This window comes from Parasteatoda tepidariorum, chromosome 1, assembly GCF_982258835.1.
Source record: "Parasteatoda tepidariorum strain Cologne lab strain chromosome 1, Ptep-v5.0, whole genome shotgun sequence".
NCBI lineage: Eukaryota > Metazoa > Arthropoda > Arachnida > Araneae > Theridiidae > Parasteatoda > Parasteatoda tepidariorum.
In genome coordinates, this window is record NC_141755.1 from 14,663,661 (window position 1) to 14,691,209 (window position 27,549).

The 27,549-nt window shown below is 29.3% G+C and overlaps 1 protein-coding gene across 2 annotated transcripts in view; it reads right to left on the reverse strand.

The window, feature by feature from the left end:
* The window catches only part of LOC107456457 (neuropilin and tolloid-like protein 1), a 324,895-nt gene that overhangs the window by 131,251 nt on the left and 166,095 nt on the right, over positions 1 to 27,549 (reverse strand). For both annotated transcript variants that reach the window (XM_043042842.3, XM_071180165.2), the window contains exon 4: positions 22,067 to 22,111. In XM_043042842.3, coding sequence (XP_042898776.2) covers positions 22,067 to 22,111 — 45 coding nt within the window. The remainder of the gene's footprint in view (positions 1 to 22,066; positions 22,112 to 27,549) is intronic.

Genomic DNA, 27,549 nt, shown 5'->3' on the forward strand with positions numbered 1-27,549 from the left:
CTATATTATGTTTCTAATTAATTAAATCTATTATAGTGTTCATAACTAAGAGAATCTGCATGTTTTGTTGAATTTCCTTAAAACAAGTAGGCGAAATGCTGCTTCATAACAACAATGTAAATCTGGTACGTCGAATACGTAAGCGTATAATGTGGTTCAACGGAACTAATAGAGGAATATACTTTATAAGCACACATGGCAAAATCTGTCTATCTATCGCACATTTTGCCGATTTTCTTGGTGCAATTTTCGCAGCAATTTGAACTGATTATTTTGAATTCCAAACAATCGATTTCAAACAACAAAAACCACCAACATTTAGATGAGGGACAGATATGGCGAATTTTGGGGAGCATCGATGCCGGCTAGTCTCAAATCTAGGTTTTATTTTATTTTATAACCGGCGTTGAACGGCCGACTCAATTTCATGACTTCCTACATTTAACTCCTTAGCCCTGTAATTTTGAACCAAATGAAGAAGACAAGGGAAATCCTGTATCAAGTATTGAGAGAAATTTGCCTTCGTGGAGGACTTCTTAATGGAACTAACCAGCATTTGCATTATATTGAGAGGGAAACCACGAAAGCGTATGACCTAACTGCAAGAGACTTTAAACCATGATCCATCTACCAGTAAGGATATTTTCGTCAGCACTATGGTCGGTGCTAGATGGGTATGAAATTCGTATCAACCAGTCATCGCTGGGATTCGGATCCGACCCACCTCATTGGGAGGAGAGTGATCTGTCTCCAGAGCCACCACGGTTTCAAATCCAGGTTTTTATATTTTATATCTTATTTCTTACATCTGTCGTTAAGCAGCCTACCCAGTTTTGGGGTCTGCGACTGCTAATGTTCAACTCCGTAGCCCTGTAATTTTGAACCAATCCAGAAGACAAGGAAACTCCTGGATCAATACCCCCCAGAGGTATTGATTTGTTATGAGAACATGGAGGTCTCCGACCGCTAATGTTCAACACCGTAGCCCTGTAATTTTGAACCAATCCAGAAGACAAGGAAACTCCTGGATCAATACCCCCCAGAGGTATTGATTTGTTATGGGAACATGGAGGACTTTGCGACTAGACAGATTTAACGAGCATCAGTCACCATTTACTACACGGGGATTCTTCGGCCGATGGGGATCGATAGCACGAACTCTTGGACATGGTCCAGTGCCCTACCGACCGACCAGTAGAAAATCCAATTTAATGCTCAGAAATTTCTGGGAACAATTTCTGGATCCTGGATCTGTCGAGAGAGAGCACGACTAAAGGCGCCCAAGAGCCACAGCGGTAAAAGAAAATCTGTATTTGTCGAATACATCGAATCGTAATAGGGGTGCTACAGCTTCGTAGTACTTTCGTGACCTCTATGAGACCACAAAATAACGAGTTTCAAGGGTCACTTTTTGCGGACGGCTTCATTAGAGACGGCTGTGTGCAATAAGAGCTGTTTGAGTCCCTGTGATTTCCGCTATAAGAAGAGTTCGCTTGGTTGCTGAATAGATCATAAAGATTGGAGTGTGAATCAATTCTCGAATATTCGCTTCACTGATGAGTCTCACTTCAGCAATACCACAGACTTATTGCGAGTCTTTGCTGGTCTGAACAGGCATAATGCTAGATTCCCGCAAACCTCTCCATATCTTTGATAGAGATACAGGGATGATGTCCTGAAATCCTATGTTCGCTTTTTCTGAAACGCAGTGGGTCCTGATTAAATCTTAATAGATGACATTGCGAACGCACATGGAGCGTTCCTGAGATCGTCAGACCTCAACCTTATATAGCATATATGCAAAGCTTTGAGGAGGGAAATTGTAATACGTAGCTCCTCTTTGAGTATTTGAAAAAAAACCAGTCAGTATTTGGAAAAAAAAGTTACCAAAAGAGGGGAACAAATTGTCCCAGAAAATCATAAACTGTCTTATTTCCAGTATGGAGTCACGGTTTGAAACCTGTATGTCTGTTTTTCGGTACTACATTTTAAGGATATAATGGTTTAGCCCTATCCAATTAATAAATAAAATAGATATAACTAATTAATAAAAGAAAAGTTTTAAAAAAGTGCTTAAAATGGCTTGTATAACGTGCCAAATATTTCTACACACGGAGGAAAAATTCTGGTAAAATTACTGTTCTTAACGGTAAAGAAATTTCTGGTAAAAAAACCCCCATAATTTATTATTTAAATCGTTCATATGATTACGCTTCTATTCACATGTTAACGGTTTACTATAAATTCTGGTTTTCGAAATTTTAGTTCTGATTGCCTCACATTTAGTAAAAAATACAACACAACAAGTAAATTTAACAAAATAAATGATTTTTATACAATGCTCTATAGTACTATGATTGAATTATAAAATTTTATCGTACATAATAAAACAATATCTAATTGTTAGTTTTAAAAAAATCATTAACAAATCTTTTCGGGATAAATTACCTATCTTTTTCGTGTTCCCAGACATCCAAAAACACGGTAAATTTTATAATATTCTGGTAGTTTTAACCATACACTTTTTTTCCGTGTATAGTGGAATTTGTAGTTATATCCTATTACCTTATATATTTGAACATTTGAAGTTTATTGAGAACTGAAGGAAAGTTAAATAGATAAAATAAAGTTTTAATCCAAGGAAGAAATGTACTTTGAAAGCATTACTCTTTCCTGGGAAACTCAAAATGCATAAAACTAAAAAAATTGCTTCTTTACTTTCAGGGGATGCATTTTTCGCAATATTTTTCTCTCTTCTCCGAGAACCGGATTTTCTTCCTTTTTCTTTTTCTTGCTTCCCATTCTGAGCCCAATATCCGCATCCGCAGCATCTACCTATCTGGATTTATGATCTTTATCCGATTTTCAGACTTCCGACCGCGTGCACCCAAAATCTTATTGAACTTAAGATTTTTTTTTTTATTATTCTTTTTCAGCTGATTACTTCGTCTGCTTTTAGCATCCGGTGTTTCGGAAAATTGAGAGAAAAATTTTATTTTAAATTTTATTGATATTAAAAATTTTCCTACATATTGATATTTGAAATAAACCATGATTGTTACAATACTGGAAATTCAAGAACTTGGAAAATAAAATTGCGAATAACTTTTATTCTAAATTTGTAATAATCTAAATTTATTCTAAATTTGTAATAGTCTGAATTTATTCTGTGTTTATGACGATATAAATTTACTCTAAATTCATAATAAACAACTATTTATCCATTAAATGTGAATAAATATTATCTCAATGGTGAGATTTTCACGTACTAACATATAATAATAGATCGAAGATTTAATTTTAAATAAAGATTTTGGCCAACGGTATTTTAAAATACAAAATCAGACACAAAGTCCTCTTTCTCTTATCGTACGCACTTTGTTTTCGATTTATTTCGATTGATTTGTTGCCATCCATAATATGAGGAGTTGCAGCAATCAAGGAAAGATGACTGTAATATCTTTCATAATATTTAGTTCAACAGCAATCTTCAGGCTGTCAACCTTATTTCACTAAATTTCACTTGATACCTATCACCTAACTCTTTAACTTTTAATTGTGAGCTTTGGCGGCTTCAAGCTCCGCTTAAAAGCTGGATTCACGACTGACCGTTGCATTGGGTGATGAGAGTTCTTTTAATTCACTCTTCGCGAGCTTTGAATATATTATATTTCGGTGATAATTACAACCTTTTGAGAATTGCAATAATTGCAACCCTATAGACCTTTTGCATAACCCGAGGAATCAATTCAAGATTGTAGAGAAACAGGCAATAAGGGGATGTTCAAAAAACAGGCTCCTTTTAAAAGAGATGTAGAGCTTAGATCTTTCATGAGCGAGATCGGTCTTTCAGAAATTATGTTAAGTGCTGACTCCATATCTACTACATTATTGTAACTCAAGTCTTTCAACTGAAACTGATATTGCTCTTTTTTAACCTCTTAACTGTATGCGGTGTTTCCCTTGATTTACATTTGATCTACATTTCTGACATATTTTAAGACGAGATTAAGTTCTTTAGGTCTAGAAGAGGTCCGGGTGATGTATAGTCAAAAGTCTTTTCCCCACAGTCTTTCATCCTTAGAAGAACGAAGAATTGATCCCGTGAATACAGTATAATCAAGGAAAAAACCTCATTTTATGAATCGAGCTTGACCACAGTGATTTAGTCTTGGAGATCCACTACAAAAGATCAATGGGAACATTTTCCGGATAGAAACAGCCATGTCAATGGCCCCGATAATTTAGTCGGGGAAACAGTAAAAAAATATTGATCAAATACCTAATGTCAATTTCACTTTTTGCCAATTTCTTGATGTCTCTGAAACTATTTAGATTGAAAAAAAATACTCAATTATAAAATTTGTTTTTCTGTAGAATATTCCAGGGAATAGTTCCTTTAAATCTGTTGAAAACATTTGATAGCGATGATAACAAATCTTTACGAAATTTAACAATAAATAAACATGCATGAAAAAAATCAAAAATTTAAACTAAATCTATTAAATATTTTCTAAGCAATAATACTTTAAAAGATTCATATTTTTTGAAATTTTTATTTATTGACAACGAATTGATCGATTTTGCACAAATTTTGGATATTTTAAAGAATACTGTACAGTTTAAAAGTAATTTTGATTATATCGCAAAACATACATAGAAATGATAAATTAATTTTAGTCTGTTTAGGGAAGTTAGTCTATTTAACAAATGGCATATCCCATCTTCATTGCAAATATCCCATACAAACAATGGTTAGATAAATTCATTTATTTCAAAAGTTTCACGCAGTAATTTCCAAATTTCTTAAATTTGATAAAGTAAATTCTTCATTTTTTTATTTGAGGACATTCGGGTAAAGAGTAATAGTAAAAAATGATGATAAAAAGTTACGGTGACTTTGGTACTTGAAAAGCTTGAATCTTTTTATCACTGAATGTAATCCTTCTTAATATTTCACAACCAATAGAAGTCGAGAAAAAACTATTATAAAATATATATTTAATAAAATATGAATATTTTGTTTCAATTTGAACCGTTGTATTCCTTAACCTAGAAATGTAACTATTTGTATAATACTTCTGAGATACAATTAACAAATAAAACGTAAATAAGTCTATATCGCAAACCACATTTAGAGAGGATAAACTATTAAGTAAACCCGCATCTTCCTTCAACGTATTTTATGTAAGTAATGGCTGGATAAATTCATTTATTTTAGTTCCTATCAACTCTTCATATTTTCTCTCAGAGACATTCCGTTGAAGAGTAACAGAAGCAAAAGGATGAAGAAAAGATATGAAGACCAGATACGGTTACTTTGATAGTTGTGTTCTTGTTCATAGCGTGAAGCCTTTCGTCACCGAAAGTAATCCTTCTCCATATTTCATCACCGATAGAAGGCAACAATTTTCACCACGCTTCAAGCATTATTTTTGTTTTGGCCTTCTGAGTAATTGATCTTATTAAGATTTGTAAAGCTTAACTCGAAAATAGTTTCTTGGAGTTTTGGAATAGTTTAAGACATTAAATCTAGTGTAAAGTGATATTTTCTTAGGAACAGTAATTTATGGCTTTGAAACATATTTTCTTAGCCATGATGTGGTTTCATTTAAAATTATTTAAGGTTATAATCTTTTCTTTAAAGGCTTCAGTGCTTACCTTAAGGGTTTAGATATGGAGGAATTGCAGCTGATGTTGAGAACGAAGTTGCAAAACGAAACTTTTATTTCACTTTATACTTTTTAAAGATAAATCAATTTAGCGAGACAGTTTTTAATTCCAAAAATCACATAATTTATTAATGATTTTGTATGTCGATTTTGTTAATGATTATGAAGATTTTGAAACAGTTTTAATTATTATTCTAGCAACATTCAAAATATTTTAATGCTTTTTTTAAAAACTCATTGCACCCATCTTTAATTTTACTACACGTTCATTTAGGTAACTTTACATAAAAGTAACTTACAACGCAGAGGACACTCTAACTCCAATAAACCGGAAATTTTGGTACACATTATCGTTAAATAATATAAATTAATCTATTGACAAATTTTCTTTAATATTTACTCGAAAAATGCTATTGAATTTTGATATTTTTGTCTATAAATAGCATTTTCTTCAAATAGCATTATATGATACTAATTATTATTTAAGTTATATTAAATCAAATTGAAATACGTAAATTATCGTTGAATTATTGAAAAAAGAATACAAAATGCCGGTAAAAATGTTAAGCTTTATTTTAGAGTCAATATTTAGAAAATGTATCTCACAAATGATACTTTTTTGTTCTGTGATGTTACTGATTTTTAGAGCATGCTTTTGCAGCGAAGTGACCCCCAAGTTTGTTTCCTTTTAAAAGTGAATTCTGCATAGTGTTTCACGAAATTTTGTGATCTGTTTTTTTTTTTAAAAAATTATAGGAGAATTAAAGAAAAAGCAAATAGTATTTTTTAAAGTTTTGTTGAAAATTAATAATTTTATATCTATGCTTATTTACATTTATGTTTATTTATATTTATGTTTTGTCTCAAATACGAACTCAAGATTTAGTTTCTCATACTTTTTTCATATTTATTGTAATTTGTATGATCTATTTGAAAATAAAGTAATTAAAGAATTATATATTGCTAAGTTTTGAAACTAATAATTTTACATTATGATGTTTATGCTTATGATTTCAAAAATACATGCAAGAATTGTTTCGTAATAGTGTTTTCTTCCATCTATTGTAAATGTGTTATCTATTCGTAAATTAGGTAAAATTAAAAGAAAAATAGTATTTTGTAAAGTTTTTGAGTGAGTTTATAATTTATATCATGATATTTATGTTTATCATTTCACTCAATACAATATCATACATATTCGTTTTGCAACAGCATTTTTTTAAACTTTTAATTCAGAAAAAGAAAAACAGTTTCGAATTACTATTTTATCAGTCTAACAAATTAAATAAAGCTTTATTGATCTTCTAAATTAGTGAGATTTTGTAAAGGAATTATAAGCATAGAAGAAAGTATAAAACTTAAAAGGAAAAATATTATCATGATTGTGCATTAGTGGAAGTAAAAAAGTAAAATATATATTCTTATTAATTAAAGCTATGTTTCAGAAAGTTACTTTAAAATTTGATAAACTTTGTGAATTTATTGTTAAATGAATATCTCTAATTAAGTTTCTTCATACCTTTGAAATCCTATGAATAAAAATAAATTTAAATTTAGTCATATCGTTTAATAAACTGTCAACGGGAGTCAGAATTTTAGTGCTTTTCGCTAGAGCTAATTGTTTTTATTACATATTTAATACTTTTACGATTACATTGGGGAACATTTTTTCTCTTTTTGCGTATTCTGTTGCATACTTCCATATCACTGATTTCAAATATGCAATCGCTTTCTCCCTGCAAGTTACAAATTTTTCGAATGAAATTTTTACTCTTTTTTTGTTGAAATGTATAAGTTCAAAAACGTTATTTATTACAAGGGTCGCATAAGGAAGTTTATTGGAATATTTTCGTGATCTCCTGCCGTTTATAACAAAACTCCAAAACTTTGACAAAAAATAAAGTAAAAAATTGTAACTTCAGACATACTTAGATCATGCGGTTTCGCATACATATCAATGACGTTTGAAGATTTTAAAATTTGAGGAACCGATAATAAATTACAAGCATTAAATAATATTTTTGAACACCCTATGCCAAAAAATGTTGCAATAGGTTTGTAACTTAGGACAGTTATTTAGGTTATTACATGCAATAATTGCACAGAACTTCGTAATCCTTGCTTGAATATTTATGGAGATATAGGCATTTTTATAAAATTTCGTTGTATTACTCTTTTTTGCTATAGCTTTAAAAATATTAAATGAGATTAAACAAAATTTTTGGAGCAATTTTGAATTAATTACAAATAATTTGCTTTAAAATTTAAAAAAAAAATTTAAATTGTGCGATGTCAAAGTAATTAAAGTAGTTATTTTATACTGCGTATGTGGGAATTTTTTTTCCTTCATAATTTTGTTATGAATCATATTTGGCAACTATGTATTGAAAGAAGTCCGATTTGCATATCTTAAAAATTAAAAAAGTTTCAAGCCAATTTTCTAAGTAGTCTTTGTACTAGTTAAAAGAAAGTTCAAAATGATCAGGGGATTTCCAAAAATACTATTTTGTTTCATAAGACAAAATTTTATAACAAATGACAATAACTTACAATAAACAGTATTACATTAAGATGTGATTCAATAGCGAAAAAAAGATACTTTTATGGGGGATGATCCCTAACAATGCCGCTGTCGTTTTTAATATATCTTGTTTAATAGTACAAAATAAAATACGTGGAAAATCCCTTATCATTTTCAGCACTCTTTTAAAAAGTATGAAAACTACTTAGAAAATTTCTTGAAACTTTTTAAATTTTTAAGATATTCAAGTCGTAATTTTTTCATTAGTTGTCTAATACGATTCTCTGCAAAATTAAGAAAAAATATTTAAAATTTTTGCACGCATGCGCAATATAAAAGAACTACTTTAATGAATCATATCTTACGCAGTTTTGAACGAATTTTTCTCAAGTTTTGAAGCTTTAATTTTTTAATTAATTTCAAATTACTCCAAAAGTTTTGTTTAATTTTATTGAGCAGTCTTAAAGTTATAACAAAAAAAAAAAAAAAAAAACGCAAGACAAAAATATCAGTTTCTAATATAATTGTTTATACCTCCATAAATATTTGAGCTAGATTTACGAAACTTTGTGCAATTGTTGCATATAATAATCAAAGCAGCTGTGATAAGTAGCAAATGTATTGCTACATTTTTTGTTACAGGGTGTTCAAAAACACTTCTTTAAGTTGGTAGTTTACTGTCGGTCCCTCAAATCTTTAAAAGTTTTAAACATCATTATTACATATAAAAAATTGCATAGCCTAAAAATTTCTTAACTTATAAAATGATTCTATAAGTATTTTTTAGAAACATGTTAGTATAGAAGTATTACCATTATTTTTCACAACCATTGTACATATAGATTTTGAAAGTCAAATTTAAAATATGTTTACATAAAATATTAAACTATTATGACTTATAAAGCATTCATTTTAAGAGATTTTAAGTTTTATTAACTTTTGTTTTTTAAAAAAAGACTTTTCCCGAAATTTTCAAAAATAAAACTTATAAGAATATACTGTGGATAGGATATGTCGAAAGAAATGAAAGAAACAGACATGCCTAAGAAACTCATGAAAAGAAAATTACATTGTAAAAAAAAAAGAGGAAGGCCAAAACAAAGATGGCTAGATCAGGTTGAGGAAGACCCAAAACAAATTATAGAAAAAAAAAACTTAGAAAAAGTGTGGAGAAAGAATGACGTATTGTTGGAAAATCTCAAGCCCACCAAGGGATGGAAGAATATGAATTTTCTCATAATTTCCAAAACTGGATGTTATAAAAAAAAGAATATGCATTATCTTTAAATTTTAAACACCCAAATAGTTTTTTAATATTCTTCAGATTATTTGATAGAAATCGAAACTAAAAAAGTCATATATTTGTTTATATCAAACTTAAATGTTTATTAAATACTTTTTTGGATATTCTAAAATTCTATTCGAAAGATTACATTTCGATGAAAACGGAACAATTTTTTTTTGTATGAATGGTACTTTGTGTGAATTTTGTTATCATACAAACAAATTTGTATGTATTGTATGTTGGTTAGTCTTGATGGTACCATCAGGGATTATGAGGGTTTTTGATGGAATATTAAGTTTGAAACCATTAAAATATGATGGTTCTTGATGAATTGCTTTTTTTGGGTCACCAAACTATGTCAGCTTTGCTCATGTTAGTCCAACATAAAGTTGTTCCAATTCCTAATAGTCATTTGATGGTCAAGTTTGATGGTACCACCAAGAATTGAGATGGTTTTTGATGGATACTTATGATGATAACCATCTTGCTCAGGTTGGCCCATTATAGAAAAACAATCAAAAATTCTGTCTTGGGTATACTTTTGCATTCTTTACATCCTGATACTCATTGTTAAAATTATTACAAATAATAGATTCTTTATTTGTTCATTAAGTTTGAAACTGATTAGTTTTATATTGCTTTATTAATATTCTTAAAATTACTTTTTCAAATGTATCGTTTCAGATTCGTAAATCTAAATTAAGCTGGGGCATTCTTTTAAAAGCATCGCTAAACTGATTCATGGAGTTTCAACGAAAAAAAAATATTTCTTAAAGGAGACGGAAAGAATAAATTGTTCTCATAAGAATTTATTGAAAAATGTCACTTTTAGGATACTGAGTGGGTTACGGAAACGAAAATGTATAGTCATGCACTTCATTCATATTTTTGGAAAAAAGTATCTTCTTATGTCATTTTTAGGGATTATTTTTTGCTATTTGTTCAAAAAAGAGACATAAAATGACTTAAAAGAACACGCAAAAAATGTAAATAAATGCCCTATTCGTATAAAATATAACTCCAGATGCAAAAGTAATACATTTTTCTTCCTAAAAGAATAACAGCAAGATAATCATTTCTTTTGAAAAGGTCCATAATATTTTAAACTCCATGCAACATACTTTATTTTGGAATGCAAAATCTGTTTATATAAAATTTTTTAAACTTTAAAAACTATATTAACTTTTATATTAATTTTACTTTACAAAACAATGGGAGAAAGTGAGAAGCAGGGAATGTATGTACGTATTGCACTTTATTAGAAAAATAAATTTTTAAATTTCTGTCAAACACTTTAAAAATATATTTAAAGCCTTAGCAACATTTCTTTTTTTTTCTAGGTCATTCTACAACAAGGAAATAAAGGAAAAACCAAAAAGCTATATGGTTATGTGGAAATATGCGTGGTTTTGTGCAATCTTGTTGTTTAAAAATGGTGTTAATAATTTTTAAATTTATTTTTATTTTGAGAATTGAGAAAGCTAATTTTTTAAAGCTGAGGGATGATGGATGATTTTTTATTATATTTATATATTTATGAATAAAGAAAGGTTCTTGACTATTTTTCACTCTAAGCCTACATGAGACACAGTAAACCATTTCAATAGTGATCAAAATGAGCCCCATATCGGTAAAGTATGCCACTTTAAAGAGAAAGCAGAAGATCTACTACTGATCATACTAACAAAACGTAATGGAGCATATAATTTTTTAAAAACATATCTGAAATTGATTAATTAATCATTTATGAATAAGGAAGCTTTCTACTATTACCTTATAAATACAGATAATGTTAAAACCATTTATGATTTGATGAGAAATATTTTAATATAGTAGATACGCTACTACCTTTATATGAAGCCCGAATGATTATGTTTTTAAAATGTTTGACACTTTTTCACATTTAAAACCAATTTACAATTATTTTTTGAGAACAATGCACTTCATTCTTCCTTAAAACAAGAAATATAACAATATTTTACACTTTAAGGATTATATTTTTTTGATTTCTTTTGTTCTCCTACATTGTAGTAATGTTTGTTGTGATTGTATTAACTCTTATTATACTTCGAATAATATTTGTTGTGGATCTAACAATGTCTATTGTAATTATAACAATTTCTGTTTTTTTTAATAATACCAATGGTTGTACAAAAATGTTATTATAATCATAAAAATTTCTGTTTCTTTAAGTAATACCAATTGTTGTACGAAAATGTTATTGTAATTATAACAATTTCTGTTTCTTTAAGTAATACCAATTGTTCTACGAAAATGCTATTGTAATAATAACAATTTCTATTACTGTAATAATACTAAACATTGTAACCATACAATCGATACAATATCGTATCGATGTCTATCGTATTTGTAACATTTTTTTTATTCATTATCGTTTCAAATCTTTCATATTGGTTCATTTCAGTTTAAAGGCCAACTTACTTAATCAACTTTTTTCTTGAAGAACCTTATTTCAAGTAACTTAATAAATTTAGTTTTAATTTTTTCTATATTTAAAGACTGTTGTAATTTGCCTCCGGCTTACATAGATAGCTTTCAAAGTGAAATCCCATTTGTGTACACCTCAGGTGTAATTTTATTAAATCTTGCACCACCTTTAAGTAATTATTAGAAATGTTTTTTTTTATGAAATTGAAATTTTTTTCCTTAACAATCATATATTAATGTTGTATTTAATAATTAATATTATTAACTTACTTTACATAAGCATTTACATATAGTTTACTTTAACTATTGATGCGGTGTTAATAATAAAATGATGTACATGATCATGACTTCGTAAGAGCTGTGTGGAAGTAAAAATTTACGAATATGAATTTTTGGTTATGTGAAAATTGGAGAAAGTTTTTTATTTGTAATTATCATAAATATTAGTATTAATAACATATCAGTTAGGGAATTTTAAAAACTTTCTTAACTTTAAAAGTTTTATCCATGCATCTGTTTTTTTCAAATTAAATTTGTTCACGTTATGTGCAAGATACCTTGACTTCTAATTTACCAATTAAGTAAATACTTGATAATTGGTAGAGTATAAACACCTGCCTAAATTCAATCTAGCACTTGATAATTGATAAATATTTTACATCTCTTAGGCCGAAATTTTTTTCTTTCTATAAATTTCCAGAAAAGTGAAGTTATTTTTGAAGAAAACACTTTAAATTTTTCGATTTCTCTGAGTTAACATGATTTCTAAAAGAGCACATTTGACTGTCTATTATAAGTAGTTTCAAGAGATTAACATGGTTTTTATGACTTTTATTGCGTGAGCAAGAAGCCATACTACGTATATTTTTATTTTAAATTTTATCTCTAAAGAAAATTTAATTATAAAAATTCTTTGCATTATTTTACAAATGTATTTGCATTAAAATATTGTTTATCCTTATGTTAAATTCTTGTAAAAAAATCCTATTTGAAATGTTAGGTAAGTTATAGAAAATTAAAATAGTTATATACATTGATGCTTTCTTAATCAAATCAAAACTTCCAAGTTTATTAGGTTATTGAGGTTATTGAGTAACATACATTTTAAATGGGTATGTAACACACACACAAGAATTTCACGAGTTAGTGGGTAAATTCAGGAAATTGATAACAACACCTTATAAAAAAAATTATCACCATTTCTAACATTCTATTTAATGTATATTGCACTAGATCCTTATCGAAATTATCTTTATTGAAATTCTCCTTATAGATCCTTATTGATTTCCTTATTGAAATTAAAAACAGCTTAAAAAGGGACATTATTATAAATAAAACTAATGCAACAATTTATTCATAAATTCGATTAATTTTTGTACCACCTTTTCTGAGTTTATTCAATTAGCCTCTTTTGCATTTTTAGATTTGTTCCAATTTTATTGTTTTGTGACTCTAAAAACTATTACGATCGAAATAATATTTGAATAGTAATGTGCCGCTGGAAACTATTTTAGCAATGAATTGCTTCACAATGGTTTATCTTGTTTGGACAATGATTCTGCTTGAAAATTTCTGAATCTAGAGTATTTCTTGTCGATTTTACCTTATAAGTTTTACAAGCAAATGTTTTTAGTATAGAATTGTCGAGATTGACATTAATTAAAAGCATTTTCCAATGTAAGAAAGTTGAACAACATAAAAAAGCTTAAATATACCGTATAAAGTCTGTCTATGGAAAGAATTTCTTTCGCCATTCGTCTGTAGCAGTGGTGGTGACTACGGTTACGAGGCTTAACTATTTCATTTAGGGGTGTTGGTTCGATATTTAGAATAGGTTTTGGCTCGGGTCATCGAGAGAAATGGAATCAGTGGAGAGGGAAGCTCCTCTCTTTAAGATGTGCGATTTCCTGCTTCCGTAGCAGCAGACGGCCTTAGACTTTGTGGCGAGGGGGAGTTCGTTCTGTAGACAAACTATACTATAGTTTTGGTTACATAAAAAAGAACTGTTATCTTTGTGCAGTCACTGAAAGTAGGAGACACAGGATGCAGTAAAAAAAAAAACGTCCTAATGATATAAAATAGCCAATAGGGAAGGTTTTTTAGAAGAGTTTTGTCAATATTGAATCAAATACTATAGTATTTCGTTTGTTTATATGCTATTATTTAGACCTTTTTTTATATTTTGTTTAGCTTTATTCATGTGTGGTAAAAAGTTAACCGCTTTTTCCACACGGATATCAGTTAATGGAAGATATCAAATACTATGCTGAAAAGATGATATATTTATTATAAGCATTAAAACGTTAGGTTGTAAGACCCTAAAACAAAATATGGGATATTTAAGAATTGAGCTGTTCTAACCTAAAATTTTAAAATAAATCGATGAATAATTAATCGATAAATATGTACATCAACTTATAGGTCTTTTTTTTTCAGTTTATAGCTTGAAATATTGTATAAGTCACGTAATCTTTGCACTTTGTAGATTTATAATAACAATTGTTAACCCTTAAAATTAAGTGAGAATTTTTAACAGGTTTAAAGCGTAGTAAAAGAAAGGTTTAAACCAATTCTCTATTTTTCAATACCAAATGTTGCAGAAAAGTTATGCGGGTTCTCTTTTCTTGCAATCTCTCTTTCACATGGCCCATAAAAGCAGAAAAATGAATAAAAATAGTAAAAAAAAAAAAAGAAGAATAAAAGAAGTAATATCGTCGCCAACCCACCCCTAACATCACCAGTTCCGTTGTTAGCCAAAGAAGCCGATCGATACATAATCACTCAACCGCCCCCTTTTATTTTAGCCCTTCCTATTGCACGCCCCCTTGCGTTGAGAGAAAACATGATACAGCTCTTTTCCTCTGTCTACATTGTAAGGACTTGGCGCTTATTTTATACATTAGTGTTAGAGCTAATTTGCTACGGGCACTTTGGCTTCGTACAGGGATGCCAAGCAGCCACATCTTAAGTAATTTCATAGTGTTTAAATACCCTGAAAAATATTCGAGGCGATTATGTAAGGAACTAACTTCACTTTTAGCTCGTTTAAAGTCGTAAGACTCTGAGGTTTGATTTACAGTGTGGTAGGGCAGTTAAGAAGTGTGTTTTCTCAACAATTTTTGCACGTTATAGTGTTTTAACATTTTTTAAAAGTTGAATAAAGAGTAAAGGTAGAGAATATACATAATCGAAGATAATATTTTAATTTACCATGACCACAATATAATAGTTACGTGGAAAAATTGTTATAGATAAAATTTTGAGTTTTGTTTATGAGCAAAAATTTATCAACTTATATTCATTTTTTATTCTTCGTTGTTAGTTTAAGGAAAAATCATGCCTTCATGCCAAAAAGTGAGCTAAAAATAAATTAAAATTTTTTATTGTGTAATTCTATATTTTTGTAAAACATTTAACGTTCGAATGTGAAAATATCTCATATTTGATATCAAGTTTCATTTCCAATCACAATTTATTGCTTTATTATCGAATGTGATGACATAGATTAACCATTTTTCAAATTATAAAGAAAAGTAAATTACAAATGTAGGAAATGATAAGGCATGGAATGGCTTATTCATCTCTGCCGGGTTATTTTACCTGTTAATTTTGCTATTGTTAATAATATTTGGTGATTACTAAAAAGGTCTAGTAAAAAAAAAGGATGTCAATAAATAAATAACTAAAAAAAGATCCTTACATATTTAGAAGTTGACCATATATGTTAAACTTGGAAACGGCTTCAACTAACTCTAATAAATCATACTAATACCAATTAAAGGTATAAAACAAGCATATTTCATACGTTATCGGTTTGACATTTGATATTGTATACAATACCTGACCATGGTTTAATCATGCCATGATGCTATTGCTTGAAGCCAATTCATGATAGTCAAAATTTACAACAATCACGGGATTTTCTCTGGTACTTATCCATTAAAAGAGAAGCCGTAAAAATCCTCCTTAGACAGCATCCTGTATTAAAGCTTCCCTGTATTGTTGCAGTTTTAATATGTAGCAAGAACGTTAGTATAAAGCCGTACCTATATTTTCAGATTTGGTGCCTTTTAAAATATGCACAAATCACCATAAAACCAGCAGTGCCTATTATCAAAATGAATTAAGAATCATAGGTGTCAATGATTATGAGGGTCATTGATTATGAATTGTTATGAATGATTATGAACTGTTATGAATGATTATGAATTGTTATGAATGATTATGAATTGTTATGAATGATTATGAATTGTCAATGATTATGAATTGTCTTAAGAGAATTAGTACAAATTCTCTATTAATTTTGCGGTATAATACTTAAATTATATAGAAAAATCTTTTTTGCTTATTTTTTTTTAATTTCAATTAATTTTAATAAGTACTTCATTAATTTTTAATTAAGTACTTATTACCCGTATTATTTAAGCATGATTGGAGCCAATTAATGGTTGGCAATTTTTTACTCTTCTCTTAAACGGATTTGTACAATATATTGCTCTTAACATAGCTTATTTCAATTTCAATTAGAAATTATTACCGAAATTAATTAAGCATTTAAAAGGTCAGTTATTATATGCTGATTTTTTACGTTTTTTAAACAGATTTAAGACTATTTCTTTATTAATTTTGCTTTATGGTACATAACCTTTTTTTTTAACATAACCGGGTTCGAATCCCAGATTGCTGGTCGATACAAATTCCGCACCTGGCTCGCACCAACCACAGCGCCGATGTAAAATATCCTCAGTGGTTGACGGATCATGGGTTAGAGTCCCCTTGCCGTAGTAGGCTAACCGTGGAAGGTTTTAGTAATTTTCCTCTTCATGTAACGCAAACGCGCGTTAGTTCAATCAAAATAACCTCCACAAATACAAATTCTCCCAATACTTGAACCAAGAGTTCGTTGTCTTCTGGATTGGGTGGTGGCTACGGAGTTGAACATTGGTAGTTGTAAACTCAGGATTGGGTCAACTGCTCAACAATGGTTGTAAATAAAATAAAATAAGTACTTATTACCAGAACTAATTAAGCTTTATTGACATCTAAAATAATTAAATTTTTTGCTTTTCCATCAATGTTTTTTTAGTACACAGGTTATTTTTTTTATTTCAATTTGTACATAGTACCAAAATAAATTAAGCATCATTGGAGTCAATAATAATAAGACGATTTATTACGGTACCTCTAAAAGGATAAGTAACTTTTCTTGATTAATTTTGCTTTCTAGTACGTATTCATATTTTTAAATTAAATTACTACCTAATAACAAATTTAATCAAGCCTTTTTCGAACTAATAAAAGTGAGATTCACATTTTAAAAACATAGCTATAAACAAAACAAAAACGTGTCTTCAAATAATTTTAGAATACCAACTTGGTGACGTAATCTTCTAATGATATCATGTTCATGCTGATCATTGAGTTTTTTAGACATAGCGAATAAAAAATAATTTAATATTCATGTAGTATTCAAATTACGCGCAAAAAAACTTTTTTTAATGAGAGTTATAAGTTAGCAAATATTACTGATGTAAGCTTAAAAATAGTTGAAAGAAAAAAAATCATCCATAGTTTCATTTCTATCAATGCCGAGTTCTAAGCCAATAAAAAAATTCCATTTATTATACTGCCTTACCGAACGCACTAATTGAAAATTTCAAACTAATTTAAACAGTTCTGAATTTATAAGTGACCCACACAGAGACGGGCAAACTCTTCATTTTATTATTATAAATAAAGAGACTTATGAAAATGTTAGTAAAATAAAACCTTATTTTATAAGGTTTTATATTACTGACCTTACCTTATATACATGTTATACCTTAAAGGTTTGAAATTTTTCAAATTTACAGTTCTTATGTCTACACATTCAGTAAAATATGCAAAACTGAAAAGTAAATTAACTGAATGAATGGTTTTTATTCAAGACTTAAAGGAAGGTATTATCATGATAAAAATTATCATGTTTGACCACAAATGCCAAATTTTATCAAATATTATTAAACCATATTTTATTGTTAATTTACCAAAATCATAAGCAAAGTGCTTCGGTAAAAATCACAGAGTTTTGTATTCCCATAAAGCTAGAAACATGGTAAGTTATATCGTATTCTTGCAGTTTTGTCCATATTTTTTTTCAATGTATAAACTCAACTTCATCAAAAAACAGAAGTAGTGCCAAATCATCTGGAGAAAAAAAAAACAAAAAAACTAGTGCTGTGACAACTGTGGCTTTGCTATACACCACATATTTTGGTCACTCTTTTTAGTCCGAATCTTTAAGGTTTTTAAAATTTTGAAGAAGTTGCTGTGGTTCACACATGTTGCAAAAAAGTATTCTCAAATGTAGAATTTTCTTAAAAATGTGATGTCTTTGATAACACGTGTTTAATAATTCTAAATCAGGAAAATTTTTAACGAAATTAAAAATTTTATTTTTCAAAAGCCGCCTGATTTTTTTAAAAAATTGAACCGGGTTTTACGACTCAACAATAACAATCAAATTAAGTAATTAAAACAAACACAATTGATAGTTTTTCCCAATATTTTCATATTAATCATAGCAAAAACAATAAAAACCAAGTAGTTCCTATGAACAAGCAAAGAAAATATTTCTTTCACAAATTGCAATCAAGACCAGCCCATAAAGATAAAAAAAACATGTATTTCCACAAATACCAAAAAATTTCATCAGTTTGGAGAAAAACGCCTATTACATATTAATGTTGTTCATAAGTAATTAAGTTATCGTTTCTTAAAAAGAACTTGTAGCCTCACCGGGAATCAAGGGAAAAAAATCAAGCATTTCCCTCTATATCTTACGGGGATATAAAAAAAGGGGAAAAAAATAGATCGAACAGCATACGCATCAGAACAGTCTCGTTACCAGGGAGACCATTCTACCCCACACTAGAACAGAGCTAGTAACAAAGAAAATATTTGTACTTTATTTTGCTCTCCTCGGTGGCATCAACTAATGAGAAACTATAGCCACATTGCTGTCAGAGGCACGCTGCGATAGGGCGTCGAAGTTAAGTCTGCTTGCGCGATACTTGTATCTGTGTATGCTGCCTGGTCCATCATCTGATTAGATAGCTAGACTACACAGGCTATTTTGTTGGGTTTTAGTTGTTGCTTTTTTTGTTTCTATCTTAGAAGTTGCTTATTTGTTTTAACTCTCTTTGATATAGTTCGGTCGATGATCGGTATTAGAGATACAAGCCAACTTCAGAAGCTAAAGTGAAAGCTATGAATACAAAAACTATAATGGGCATTTCTAAAGACATGGGACCATAACACTAATTTAAACTTAAAGCTCAGACAATAATTAATTTTAGATTAGATTCCTGTTAAATTTTTTAAAGTGAATTTGCAATTCTGGGTAATGACAAGAATTAACATAAATTAGTGTAAAAGTTTTCAGTGAATACCTTAAAAGTATTTTTTTCCAACCAAAATGTCAAATTTGAAGCTTTCATAATGTTAAATGAGTCAATGTAAAACAATTTTCTTTGAAATGGTGTGTTGAAGTTTAGAAATACCAATTGAGAGAGGACTTTCAGACACGACAAATTTAACGTGCACCTTGCTGCGTATACACATGGACTGTTTTGTTGTTTGCCCAGATCATACTCGTGTCACCCAACTCTCCACAAGCGGTGTGAGCAACGCTTTGACCTCCTGCGCCACCGGAACGTTCCCACACATTGTTATTATTATATTAGCATCACACGTTTTGCAATTTTTTTAAAAAATGCACTAAGAATTATAATTTTTTTAAAATTAAGTAGTGTTGCTTGAACGCGATATTTTTCCCAAAACAATTATAGTATGAAATTAAAGATTAGAAGGTTTCAAAACTTTTTTCAGTAAAATTAAAAAACTGAGGAATTATCATGACTAAGTTCTAGGGTGAAGTACTTGGCAGAGACTCCAATTTCCAAATAAACGAGTTCTTTTATGTAAATGCATTATGCGTGCACTTCAAATTGAGTGTGGCAAACTTTACAGGGTGTAAAAGAAAGTTTGGAAACAGTCAAATATTTCCAGAAATTTATATCGAATCAAAAAAGTGAAAGTCGACAAATTCATTAGTTTTAAAAGCCATGCAATTCTACCCCTATCTTTGAATTTTTAATATGGATCTCTATTTTTTATTGAGATTCGGATTCTCAAGAAAAAAAGAATCCCTGTTCGACTTATAGGTTTATTCACTTTGTTTCACCGAGGGGCTGTAACCAGCAAAAGTTAAAATGGTGCACAAGTTGCTTAAAATGGCGGTTTCGCAAAGTATATTAGATTGCAAAAAAAAAAAAACTTTTGAAACTGTTAAAAATAAATAAATTAAAACATGTTTATTTGTATGCTCTTAATCTAACGGGACTTAAGATTCGCCGTTTTAAACAAGTTGTATCCTATTTTGTTGCAGCGTCATCTGTGACGCAAAATACATAATCTATATGTCAAATATGAGTTATTTTTTTCTTCTGGAGAGTCCAAATTTGCTACGAAAAATAGGATTTAATATTTAGGATATCAAAGTAGCAGTCACTCCGACCCCAGATGATAAGGGTGAAAGTTCAAATTTTGTATTATTCTATAGCTATTAAAAAAAAAAAACTGAATTTCTATATTTTCACTATTTCGATTTGAAGTATATTTCTTGAGATATTTGACTGTTTCTAAACTTTTTTTACACCTTAGTCATGCCAACTAAGTAATACAATGATAGAAGACTCTCTAGATAATAAAGCAGAGAATATTGAAACTTAAAATGAATAAATAAAGATATGTTTTCAAAAATGCTTCACTGCAAAAAAAAAATCAGCAAAATTACTCTGAAATGTACCTACAGTAATGTTTCACTCATAAAATACATGGGAAAAATAATTTAGACTAATCAATAAGAGAAAATGGTGGTTATTCCTATATCATGACATCACAACCAGTTTTCTATCATATTTTAAATGTGTTTTCAATGTGTGACGACATGATACAGTGACTTGTGAGTCAGTTTATTAAACAGATTTTTTGGGTTCAAATCTAGCTAATGATTACGTAATTCTTAACTCATACTTATCTCTTTTTCCTTACCAATTTTCCCACCATACTATTTATTCATGGTAAATGTTAAGCAAACAAGGAAAAGTACTGGCATCGTAAGTTTATATACTTTTTATACCATGAACATTTAGGAATAGCTAATTAATGCAAAATTGTAACTGCCCAATTTTAAATGAGGTTCTAAGGGACCGTTCACACTGTATGCGATTCACGATCCTCCGGACGTCGTTAAGACAGAAAGGGAATCAGACTGGCGAGTTTTTCGCTGGATAATATATTTCATCAATCAGGTTCTCATTCTCCGTCGGCAGAGATCAGAAGAGCGTGAATCGCATGCAGTGAGAATGGAACTTAACTGTTTAACTTTTAAAAATCCATCAGTCTCGGGACCATTAGCATGGTTGAGAATAACTGATAAAACAACAGCGCGTCACGAGATTATTCTCCTTAGATAGGGGACCACGTAAGTGAAAATAATGGAACAGAATGTTGCTTCAAAGTAACTTTCGGTTTTTAAGAATCAAATATATCCGCTGAACTACGAGACACTGTATTTTTAGCAAATCAACGTTTGACAATGTTTGAGAAAGCACTGAATAAGTTGTAAAAAAAGAGCTAAATAAAAAGTACGGAACACCTTAATAACTTTTCATCTAATGAATTAATTTTCACGTGCTGAGATGTAATCTTAATCCATCAATATTAAAATCAATCGAGAATCGAATTTTAAATCAAGAAATAGATGTTTTAGGTTTTTTTAACTGTATTTTCAAGTTTTAAGGTTTCGCTGTATCTCGGGAACGATTTCAACAAATCTAAAATATTCAATAAACAATTCAAAAACTAGTTCACCCAAAATTTATTTTAAAAATTAAATATTTTTGTTAATATTAAGTTATTTAATATTTTTATTACTTAATTTACATTCTCACTCTAATTATAATTTTAGCCAAAATATAATCATTAAATTTTAGTACTTCTAAGAATGGTGAATACATGTATTACACACAAATATATATTATGATATAAATTATAATTAAAATATTACCTTTTAAAATATTAAATTTTCTTACTTACCAACAACTCTATTAGAACTGTAGAGCAAAATCACTGTCACGAATACTGTAAAGAAAAGAGAAAAAGACAAATTAGAATTAAATCGGAAACGAAGTCAGGAATTTAAAGCTTATTTTTGTTTTTCCCTCTGTTAAAAAAATAAAAATAAATAAAGAGATTACTAATCACAAAGAAATACATAAAAATTTGCAAAGTGCTATAGATTATCCAAGTCTTATCTATGTACAATATAGTTTTGATTTATAAAGCCCCGAAATTGAGAGTTTTTATCAACCTAAATTTGGCAACACTGACATACTTACTTTTAAAAAACTAAGTAAAGTACAAAAAAAAGAAAAAAAAAGGCGTCATTGATTAGAAGCTTATTTGCATAAAGAATATAAATTTCAATTTAGTTTTTTATTTTCGAAATTCAAATTTTTTATTTATTTATTTATCTTTAATTTATTTTTAACTATTCTTTTTTTTCTCCATAAGATCTTTCCGAAGTCAAATATGTATGTATGTAGGATTTGTATATTTTTCGTCATTGGTATTTCCGTTAAAAATTCGAAAAAAAAAATATAATTATTTATTTTAGTCAGATTATTTTTTAAATCTATTAGTTATTTTTAAGTCTATCGGATTACTTTTTAAGTCTACTTAACAAAATTGAAGATTTAACAACTATTGAAATCTATTAGATTCATCGACTTTAATTTTTGTTCCATAAATTCATGCTTTTATTAGGCTATGCTTTTGAAATGAAGCTTAGTGTGAAGCCAATGCCTTGAAACTTTGAAAATTTCTTGGGAAATTTGTTCAATATTATGTGTTAAAGTTAATTCAGTAACTTCATTTTAACAAAATGTACTTACTTTTATTTACCTAACTTCTATTTTATAAAATATTACTTAATGGAAATGAAGAGCCATGAAGCAGTAAAATCATGAGGGCGACATATCTGATTGCTAAAGCAGTTATTTCATCACTATTTTCGTTAGCTTATAAATACAAATTATAGAATAGAATAAAATTGATAGCGTAATAATTTAAGAAAATCAGTAAAGTATTTTTTATTATTGTTTAGAATGTGAGTGGAATAATTAATGATTTCCAAGAAAGAAAGTAGCAAATTACTTTTAACATCATAAGTTGAACTACACTGAAGAGCCAAAAAAACTGGTATACCTGCCTAATATCGTGTAGGGCCCCTGCGAGCACGCAGAAGTGCCGCAACACGACGTGGCATGGATTCGATCAATGTGTGAAGTAGTGCTGGATATAATTGATACAGTGAATCCTGCAGGGCTGTCCATAAACCAGTGGGAGAAAGAGGGGATGGGGATATCTTCTGAACATCACGTTGCAAGGCATCCCAAATATGTTCAATGATGTTCATGTCTGGGAGAGGATCCAAGAGCACTCTTCTGATTTTAGACACTTCCGCTGGCCACCAAAATCCCCAGACATGAACATTATTAAACATATTTGGGATGCCTTGCAACGTGATGTTCAGAAGATATCCCCACCCCCTCTTACTCCCACTGGTTTATGGACAGCCCTGAAGGTTTCATGGTGACAATTATCTCCAGCACTACTTCACACATTGATCGAATCCATGCCACGTCGTGTTGCGGCACTTCTGCGTGCTCGCAGGGACCCTACACGTTATTAGGCAGCTATACCAGTTTTTTTGGCTCTTCAGTGTATGTGTAGTTTAAAAAACCTGCAGATAACCATTTATTCCATACTTTATAGTACTTTTAATATATTTTTTTCGCAACTTATTTTTTTAATAGCTCATGGGCAGCAAACATAATATAAAACAAATTTAAAAGAACCGAAAAAGAAAACATTTTAGATAAAAAACGATATTATTGAAAGTAGAGTAGATAGAGTAAAAATGTCACAAACGAATTTAAATATTTTTAAATAATAAAGAAAAGAATATTCTTTGAACGAATTTGAAATTAATTATTCACAACTATAATTAAAACCAAATTTTTAATCACATACAAATTAAACGAAATAGATAAAGAGTTGATCGTTTTATTACACCTTTATCTATGTCGACATACTTAGAATGTAATCGACATACTTTCGAATACTTTGATGAAGAATTGTCCTATTTTCTGCAATCACAATCAAAAAATTTACTTTTTAAATGTCTTTTAAACATTTCAAAGATTATGTTAAGAAGATTGAGCACATAGAATTAAAGCGAAGATCAAATGAAACCATTTAAGAAGAAAGACTAGGTGAGCTCATGTGACAAAATCACGATGAGATCTTATCTCGATTAGAAGAACTTTCCTCAGAATTAGTTAAGGAGTATACAACATGGTATTCTGAAATTATAGTTTTAAATATATATATTTTCGGAATCCTTTTTTAAGATGAAGAAAAATAAAAACGCTATTGATTCCACGGAGACACCAATGAAGAAAGTGTGGTTGAAATATATGAAGAAAAAATTGTTTTTTAAATAAAATTTAGAGGATATTTAAATAACCGTCGTTTATTTCCTTTTTGAGCAGTCAAATAGGTTTTGATGCTTTCAGTCCTATTTTATTCAGCAGTGATTTGTTAGGTCTAGAATTTTTTGCTTAAATATTAATTTACAACCTCTAATGTGTAGATTTTTTGGCACAATTTTCTTATAAATATTTTAAAAATATAATGTTTTAAAGATATAAATGATGGTCATTATGGGATATTTTTTATTGTTTTTATCATCGCATTCATTATGTTACTTCGAATTTGACATTCTCCTTTTAGAGTCTTTAAATTGACGGTCTCCCAAAATTACTTAAAATATTAAAATTAACAGCCGAATTGTTATTGTTTGTTGGAACTGTTTCTCTTTTGTGATATTTCAGACTAATTGGGAAAAATCAAAATATATCAAACATGTTTCAATATCACTTCAATAAAAATTAATTTTAAATTATATAAGTCTTAGGGTACATTTTTAAAATATTCTAAGTTCTTTCCAAAAAAAAAAAAACGTATTTTGTGTAGTATAAGAATTTGTTTAAATTTAACGACAAATCATGGCACAAATAATGTATTTTGGTATGATTTTTATTATCCGACACATTTGTAATTAATTCTAGATGTAATAAAAATGACAACTTTTATTTCAAGGTTAATTTAAGAGATGAAAAACAATTTTAACACAATATGGTTTTTTCAAAAATTTATTTAAACATACTTAAGAATTTCCGTTAAGTCCGTTAGCTAAAAAGTTAATTTCCCAGTAAAAAAAGCATAAATGTACTGTAGACAAAAATCTCTTAAAATTTACTGTTGTTTGTGCAAAACCGTTAAATTTTTTGAAGGAAATCCGAAATCAGACTTTCTTTCTTTTTTCTTTATCGTTACAAAACATGTTTTTACTCCAAAAGTAAGCCTGATGGGAATAAGATTTCAATTACGAAAATTACGAAGTAAATCTGTATTACCACCAGATGTGATTATTTTATGTCGGCAGAACTCATATTGACCAGTCATCGCTGGGATTCGAACCTGGGTATGCACTCTGTCCCCTAAACCACTGCTGATCAAATATTTTATTATGAAGAAAGTGTGACAGTGAGAATTTCGCTTCAATTATTGTATTGATTCGACAATAATTTAAAATCACAGTTTCATTTATACGATGGTCAAATGGTCAAACCAAGTAATTGCTAAAAAGTAAGAGCAAGTACGGAAAATAGTCGTAAAATGATTCGGGCAAGGGTAAAGTTACATTACGTGACGCAAAACTGCATGGCCAAAACTGGAATTTCATTTTGCGGTTTTTATCGGTTTGTAATTAGGATGAAAAACAGGAAAAAACCGTTTTCTGAACAAAATGACTTCAAACTAAATGACGTTAAATTTCGTTAAGCGTTAAAAGAAGTTAACAGTTAAGAAACAACTGGTATTTTTTACAGTGTTTCTTACTATATATAAAATTCTAATGATGGTGTCGCAGTTTTCCATTGTTGTCGGTGCATTTTTATTGGCCAGAAAATCACGTGGTGTGATCCAGTTCTTCCTCATTCGTCTCCTTATTGTTTTGGTTGTAGTCAGCATAAAATTAATAAAAGTCATGCTTTTCTATAAATATTTTTGAATCCCTAACTTAAAGTTATTTTCCTGTACTGCTATTATTACGCTTTTAATTCAAGAATTTAAAACTAAGAGAATTGCTGTTTTTTTATTAGTATTATAATGTAAATCTACCTTACATTTTAAGATAAAGTTATTTAGAAAGGTGGTCTAACAATTATTATTTTTGAGCAAATAACATTAATATACTGTTATAAATTACAGTTAAAGAGATCTGTCAAATGATTTAGAACTTAAGGATCAGCTTCATGCACAATGAGATGCAGGCAAAAAAAAAAGTATTTAATATATCCTACCGTTTGGTAAGTGAAAATATTAAATTAAGGATGTGAACTCATCAAATTTGTTTCAACAATATAACGTTATAACAACATAAATGTTATTTAAAAAAATGATTACTTAGAAAAATCACTTCTGTTTACCAATAGATCTAAATATCTAATATATATAATTCTCTTACGTGGTTCCCAAATTTTGGCTGTATTTCTTTTCCGCCGGTGGCAACGTTTGCTTTGTTTTGCTTACGCTACTATTTCTGTTACACGGCGAATCGACCCATGATTGCCGCTAAAAATGTCACATGCCAAATCTATCTGAGGTGACTCAACATATAGCGCTTTTAAAAACGGAAACTGAAATAACCAGAGAGCATCAGCTGCGGCAATCTCATACTATTAAGCTAGGCAGAAGTGAGTAGTCTTTGTCGATAGATCTCTATTTTAGTATTTTGTCGAAAGCGCTTTTTTTTCACGAATTTATACATTACGAATTTATTTGACGATTTTTGATTTACATCACGAATTATACTATAGCACATTTCTAATAGGTTTAACGAATTACATGACATTTATTTGAATTCAAATTTATTTTAATGACTTAGTATTTACTAAAAAGATGTAATTTTTTTATATGGATTTGAATGATTGTTTTGAATTCTTAGAATTGTGTGCATTTGCAATGTACCTAAGTTAGTAGCGAACGAAGCGATCTTGGTACGCGAAACAAACCATATAAGATTGCGTAGCAATTTTCGGGGGTTGGCGAGCGTTAGCGAGCAGGGGGCGCAGGCCACTAGTAGTTAATAAATATTAAAAAAATATGCAGTTATACGCAGCAAAAAATCATTTTTTTGCATTGTTTAAGGAATTATTATTAATTGTTTAATAAAGAGAAAATAGGATTTTTAAATTTTGATGCATTTAATAGTTTTATGCCATAATAAAGTACCAAACAACTGTTATATATATTTTCTAGACACTTAAATCGATGTGACGATCGATGTTTATAATTTCGTCATTTCACTCCTACGCAGAGGATTTTGAATGCGGAGTTTATTTGAGACGTCGTTAACGAATATAGCAATGATCAGCTGTCCAATAAGCTAT